The 7,500-nt window shown below is 36.9% G+C and overlaps 2 protein-coding genes across 6 annotated transcripts in view; both read left to right on the top strand.

Moving 5' to 3' along the window:
- Positions 1-7,500, top strand: part of LOC144962936 (3',5'-cyclic-AMP phosphodiesterase 4C-like) — a 658,366-nt gene that overhangs the window by 340,837 nt on the left and 310,029 nt on the right. The window lies entirely within an intron of this gene.
- LOC144963501 (uncharacterized) overlaps positions 7,044-7,500 on the top strand; it is a 1,760-nt gene continuing 1,303 nt past the window's right edge. Inside the window, exon 1 of the mRNA XM_078897577.1 lies at positions 7,044-7,500. This exon is cut by the window's right edge and continues 1,303 nt beyond it. Coding sequence (XP_078753703.1) covers positions 7,044-7,500 — 457 coding nt within the window.

Here is a 7,500-nt window from a genome sequence, read left to right as displayed (position 1 = left end):
GCTGCTGCTGCTGCTACTACTCTACTACCACTACTACATCTACTACTGTCAAACCACTCAAACTACTTTTACTATTCAACTCCTTAGTTTTCATCACACAAAATTCTTGTTATCATCCCATTATTTTAACTTTACTCCTAACATTATGTTTGTTATTTTCAATCATAACATCATTAACATCTACATTAACAGCGCCATTACAACCATTGATTATTTCTACCATGTCATGATAAATATCAGCACCTCTTGAATGGTAAGATCGAACATGGGTGTGAAAACGTTCACCGAATCATCCAGACACTCAGATTAAAACTGGGTTGTCACAAACACAAATACACTTTTACCTCCCTTAGAGCTCTACCCTAGTTGTTTGATGTTCCGCCGTCGTTACACAGATAACAAAAACGATAATATTTCTAATGGCATTCAATTCTTCCACGCTGTCATCCTCTTGTCAAATGAACTGCAATTTTGTTCAATCTCTTATCCTGACAAAGGTGCCATTAAAGCTATGTCGCATGCGAGCTTGCAAGCTGAATTAAGATCGATTCGGAAATTTGCGAGACCGCATCCACGATAAGAATCGTTTTTTCAATTGATGCAGAACAAAAAGTTTGCAGATATCCGATTTTATTTTAAACATTGGAATCTCATGATCTTTCCAATATTTGCATTTCATGTAAAATTTGTAACCATACCATTTGAAAAGAAAACGTTCCATTAATGGTATTGACTTAAAAAGAAGAGTTCGCTTTATCAGCAGACTGAAGGCTTCCCATAATAATGATGCCAACCATCAAACAATTACGTTGTCTTATAATTTTGCCCGACGTTGTGCAAACCTTGTTATTCCCTGTATATTTACTGACTAATCAATACACCTAAAGGCAAATCTAGGCAAGCCTTATAATAACATGTATAATAGTTATAGAGCACACATACAAGAATCCATCATTTTCATTATTCCGCTAGTAATTCTCGTGACTGGATGTCGTATAATACATTTGTTCTGTCTCCCTGTGTCACACTCGAACAGGATTTAATGCTTTTAAATCTCCAGTTCTTTCGTCTCATCGACATTACGTTTTAGTGCGCGTGAAAGGAAGAATTACCAGATAAAGTCTGGACCAGACGTGTTGTAAGATTGTGATCTTAGACTCTAAATGATTTGTCATCGAAGTTTCTAGTTTTGAATTTTTCTGTGTGTTCAAATTCTCCACCAGTCATTGCTTAGACGACATTCAAATAATAAATACCCGCTAGCATGAATCCGTAAACAAACATGGATTTTACATCATCAAATAGTACATCATAATTCTAAAGGAATGTTTCGGGCTAATACCCCTCTTCAGCCAATAACAAAAATAATTATAATATTTAACCGGGATACAGGCTTTTGTTTATATGGCTTTGTTGTTTGCTGAAGAATATGTTAAATCCCAAAATTTCCCTTTATCTATTTTGATTTATTTTTGAGCTTTTCAATTTATTTTGATTTTTAAAATATTTATTGTGTTGAAAGTGTTTTCGAACAAGTTCTGGATTATTTTGTTGTGGATTGTGACATCACAAAACATGATTTCATTGGGCTTCAAGAGGATATAATTTGATCTGTTGTGATTGACACTGTAACTACTGCAAGACGTGTGAAATAGTATAAAATTGGTAGACTAGTGTTGCATGTGTATCTATTCACTTTTTTCATCTATCATTACTATAAGCATGTTTTACAACCTGATTTGGTGTTGAGTATATCTCTATCTTTGCACTTATCACTTCCATGAACCACTTATTAAAAATTCGATCTGTAACTCATCGCCCAAAATCTATTTTATTTTACGGCTAATATTTGACGCTTAACGGGGATTTGAACTTTCTGTGCAGAACTCTGGAGAGAAAAAACACACGTTTTTAAAGTTTTGGCCAGAAAGCTCGTCCATAAAATATCGATCTTTTAAAATAACCCTCATCTTGCCAAAAACTCTGAAACGTGGGACTTTGCGAGAGTTTTTGCCAAGTTGGGGGTAATTTAAATCGATCGAATTTTTTGGCCAAATTTTTTAATATGTGGTTTTCCAGAGTAGGAAAGTAATCAGTTATCACTAAAATATCGTTTTGACGGGGTGCTGCTTTGAAACTTTTGCGATTGCACTTTTGTTCGTTGAGTTGCGCTCACTGTCTGTTGTCGTGTATAAATGCTTATTCCAGCTCTTTGTTTTACATAACTATTCATGGGTTCCTGTTCCTTTATTTATTTAGCATTGTCTTTGCCATCCTGTACTATTGGCAGTAGAACGGAATTTCACAAAAGCCGTGCTCCTTTATTATGTTTTCACCTTTTCTGTTGTGGATGTAATTCTAATAGATATGTTTAAGAATACATTTTGCTCTCATAATTTGCGCTTTTTAAAAATTACCCTCCCCTGCCCCCTTCGCTCTCTCTCTCTCTCTCTCTCTCTCTCTCTCTGTCTCTCTTCTTCTCTCTCTCTCCTCTTCTCTCTTCTCTTTCTCTCTCTCTCTCTCTCTCTCTCTCTCTCTCTCTCTCTCTCTCTCTCTCTCTCTCTGTGTTAGTGTAATATATTGATCCGGTGTAAACTTTTGAATTCCTAATCTGTTAGGCTAAACTGTTATTTGTTTTGTTTTGTGTTTTTTTTTTTTATGATAAGTTGTACTAAAAGCTGAAGAAAAGTGTTAAAAATTATAAGTTACTAGATAAAATTTTATCCTCAGTTTAAATGAAATCAATTCCACAATATTGCATTCTAGAAATAATTTTAGTCGACACAAATATTTCGACGTAATTAATAAAGTCTTTAAAATGTACGATAGTTCAATGTTTTTATTTTGATCTTAGAAGTTCTATGCTATTATGTAGGAAGCTGCCAAATACTTGTTGCCGTAAATGAATTAACAAAATAAATCCCAGCTGATCGGACCGACTCACCTGTGTAACCAAACATTTATGATAAAGTGAATACAGGTATACCCTCATTCTTTCGTTTTAAACTCGGCATACTCTTACACGGAGAAAAAAACAAAAAACAAGACATTTTTTAAAATTTGGTCAGAAATCTTGTCCTTCAAATGCTGATGGATTAAAATGACCCTCATCTTGTCAAATAAGATAGAGCATTTGTATAGAGCAATATCCACTAAAACGTGCTCAAAGCGCGTTACAAGGGGTCCAATGGCCAACAGCAACACTTAACGTGTAGGTTACATTTTTGCGGACAGAGACAACGCTGTTAACGGCCAGGTACTCACTTTACACCCGAGTACGGTGAGAGAAAGTGAGTAAAGAGCCTTTTCCAAGGGCTCAACTATGCGTCGGTCCGAAAGCGAGTGTTTTAAACTGATAAACCAGGGACTTCAGCCTGGACTTAAAGAAGCACGTTGTTTGAGACTTGTTGATGATGAGATTCAATTAATCTATCTAGCCAAGATTGTTAAGCTGCTTTTTTTTCTTCAAATTAATGGCAGTATGCAATCTGTGTCCTTGACGGTTCATGACTTCTGTATTTTGTGAAGCCTCGCGCAGACGACAATGATATGATATGGCCTTTTTGTGATGACTTTAAAATGTAGTTGTGCGGCTATGTGGTCTAGTGGTATGACACTTGCTTTCGGGTCGGAAGGTCCTGGGCTCGAGCCTCGCGCTCGGCGCATAGTTGAGTCCTTGGAAAACGCTCTTTACTCACATTCTCTAACCGTACTCAGATGTAAAATGAGTAACTGGCCGTTAACAGCGCTGTTTTTGTCCGGAAAATTGTAATATCGCCTAACAAGCGTCGTGTCCCGTCCTCCATGTTAAATGTTGCTGTTGACCAGGGACCCCTTGTAAAGCGCTTTGAGCAATATTTAGTGGACATTGCACTGTATAAAGCTCAATTTAAAATTTAGTTAAAATAAACAAATTTACCAAAATAAAATAGAGTTTCGTGAAACTATATTAGAACTTTGTATTAGCTTTAAATTAACTGAAGTTTACGACCTCATATTCAATAGAGTATTAACCTGCTATGCCATAATATTAGTGTCAGTTTGGTAAATATGGTTCAACAGTCGTGACGTCACTTCCCTCGTAACGACTCATAGAAACCGGTTCTAAACAATCGGGAACAAATGGCGGACGCCAATATCTCCATCACCGCCCTTATGAAATGCTTCTCCGACGAGCATAAAATGTGTTTCCAAAAGAGAAAACCATTATAAATCTGGTCGTTTTGACTTTTACATATTCTGATCGCATGACGTTTGGAAAGGTTCAAGCCAGCACGAAGAATAAATAGAATAGAACCGACTTTCTTGATTTAGAACTACCTGGTTGGTTGCTAGGCAAACGTGGCGTCAGACTGCTGAACCCTATTTTGACTTAAGACTTCAACTTTGAGTCACCTGCACATCCGGAGATAATGAGACATATTCATTTCTGTCTCTGCTCCTCCTTCCCTGTTCTGCCGAACTCTAAAAGGAAAAAAAAAAAACTCGTTTTTTTTAAAAACATTTTGGCCAGAAATCTCGTCCTTAAAAGATCTATTCATTAAAATAACCCTCATCTTGTCAAAAAATCTCAAACCTCGGATTGAGTCTCAGTCCCAGGTTCGATAGTTTTTTGTAGAGATGAGGGTCATTTTAATTGATCGATGTCTGAGGGACGAGTTTTCTGGCCAAAATTTTGAAAACGTGTTTTGTTGGGTTTTTTTCAGTGTGTGACCCTGTTGTTGTGGCTTAACCTGTTTTCCCAGTTTAATCGTTGGGGGTAATCGGGATTGGTTTTACATAACTGAATCAATGGAGTCTGTGATTGACAACTCACCACTGGTTGTTTGCCAGTCAGACAGATGATTGATACTCACATTCCATCATTGATAGTAAGCGGTTTTATGTATGTATGCGTGTGTGTGTGTGTGTGTGTGTGTGGCTTGCAACTATTTTTAATTGTTTCGCCACACAGCTGTAATGAGACAAAATCAATGGCAATCTTTGCCTTCCCTTTGTAATCCTAATTTTCCTACAAATTGAGACGCCGATCCATTATAGATTTCAAAAGTGTTCTTTTTAAAAATTGATTACCATGAAACGAATCAGAAAATTGAATGTTTAGAGCAATGCTAAGCTTAATGAAGAAATACTTGACCCTTTAAGTCATCTGAATTATTTAAAGAAGAAAAAAAAACGGATACGCGAAAAAAAAAATGGAAACCGATGTTTTGACTTAGATTAATGTTGTTTGGACTGTGTAAAGCATTCCTATTAAAGCTAATGACGCAGTTAATTTCTTCAAGCTTTTGTACTAGATATTGTATTTACGAAGTGCGCAACGATTTTTCAAATTATAGACTATCTAGATAGATACCAAATCATCTTTCACCATAAACAAAAATCTTTAGGCTTTTAACATGGTTTTCTTCGCTTTGTTTTGTACGTTTTATTTTTTTCAGCTCGTAACATCTTGGTCTATCTCTAGTTTTACGAATCTCCGTTATAAAAGAAATATTTGCGTTTTACAACGCAATCGATACCCGATCGTTTAAGAGATACAAGGAATGGTTAATTGCGCTTGATTTCACGAAGACTAAAGATAGATCGACCCTATTACCATTAGAAACGGTTGGTGTTAGTACAGGTATAAGGTGTTTGATTAACTACTTACTCACTTATACGTTTAGCCATTCACGCTCCTGTATCGTGTGTACGCTTAGCTACTCACTCTCTCTGGTATCGTGTCGTGTCGTGTACTCAATAACATAACGCTATTGAACATGTTATACACTCTTAACCACTCATTGCTGCACATACACACACGTATGTACACACTATTATGACGCTAATACACACTCACAGAAGCGCAGACAGAGAGAGAGAGAGAGGGGGGGGGGGGCGAGAGAGGGGGAGAAGGGGGGGGGAGACAGAGATATATATATATATATATATATATATATATATATATATATATATATAGAGAGAGAGAGAGATAGAGAGAGAGAGAGAGAGAGAGAAAAAGAGAGAGAGAGAGAGAGAGAGAGAGAGAGAGAGAGACATGAAGACCATTAAACACTCGTAGTTTTCAGCTTTACAATCCAACTTGAACACGCAAACAAACGGGCATTAGTTATATTATGGAATCCAAGAGAGATAACAATAATAATGATAATAATGGTAATGATTAAAAGGAGGCAAAAAAGAAAATAGAAGAATAGTTGAGAGGAGGGGGAGGAGGAGGGGGGGATGAGGCGGGGAAGAAGAGGAGGAGGAGAAGGTGAAGGTGAAGGAGTGGGGGATTAGGAGGCGGAGGAGGAAGAAGAAGAAGAAGAAGAAGAAGAAGAAGAAGAAGAAGAAGAAGAAGAAGAAGAAGAAGAAGATTATGGTGATGATGATGATGATGATGATGATGATGATGATGATAATAATGATGATGATGATGATGATGATGATGATGATGATGATGATGATGATGGTGGTGATGATGATGATGATGATGATGATGATGATGATGATGATGATGATGATGATGATGATGATGATGATGATAACAAGAAGAAGAAGAAGAAGAAGAACAACAACAACAACAACAACAACAACAACAACAACACCACCACCAACAACAACAACAACAACAACAACAACAACAACAACAACAACAACAAGACGAGGGCAGATGATAATATAGGAGAGTTAGAAACATTTTATTTCAAAAATAAAGTAACAGCGTCTTGAGTTTTCCCCACCAACTGTCAATGCGAAGGATAACACTATGTCGTTATCACGTCAACATAATATTATAATAAATCTTTTGATATTGTGATCACCTTTTCCCTTTGTTGTTACCTCCAATCGAGCACCCCTTTCTTCGTTGTTCATACTTCTTATCCTCTCGCTTATCAGTTACTATGAATCATGTGTGTTCTTTCACCTCCTTCCTGTTTCAAGATGTTTATACATGAACTATTCTTGTATTGATCTTAAACAAAACAGGTATCTGACAAACATTTTACCTATCTGTGTCTTAGACTCTTATTTGTGTGTGTGCGTGTGTGTGAGACATGGAAAAAAGAAGGTTTAGCATTCAGCCTATTGTGTTGAGAGACAGTAAAGAGGATGAAGGCGAAATTAAACCGCCATCTAGCGGTGGTGAGAGGAGGAGAAACAGTTTACTCCCAAGTTTCCAAACACATAGCTGGGTGAAAAAATCTCTGCTTGCAATCCCACAAAACGATCATATACGTCACCCAGAAGGTAGATGCTCGTGGGATGAGAGCATGAGAAGACGTGATTCTGAGAAAGGAGTTGGACTTAAAGGGATTACTTTGAGAAAGGGTTTTTCTGACGATTCCAAAAATTATTCTTTTTTTCACCTGGATTATCGACGTAATAATCTCAATGCGAAATCGTCGTGCACGCCGAGCCAACATTTCAATACACAGAAACGTCTATGCAAGTGGGAGACGGTTAATCTAGCCGGAATTAAAGAAAAAGAACAAGCGAATTGCAAAGCCGAGT

The sequence above is a fragment of the Berghia stephanieae genome, chromosome 1 (assembly GCF_034508935.2).
Source record: "Berghia stephanieae isolate SIO BIC M18660-M18661 chromosome 1, UCSD_Bste_1.3, whole genome shotgun sequence".
Lineage (NCBI taxonomy): Eukaryota > Metazoa > Mollusca > Gastropoda > Nudibranchia > Aeolidiidae > Berghia > Berghia stephanieae.
Note: the sequence above shows the minus strand (reverse complement) of the source record. Positions and strands in the feature narration are given on the sequence as shown.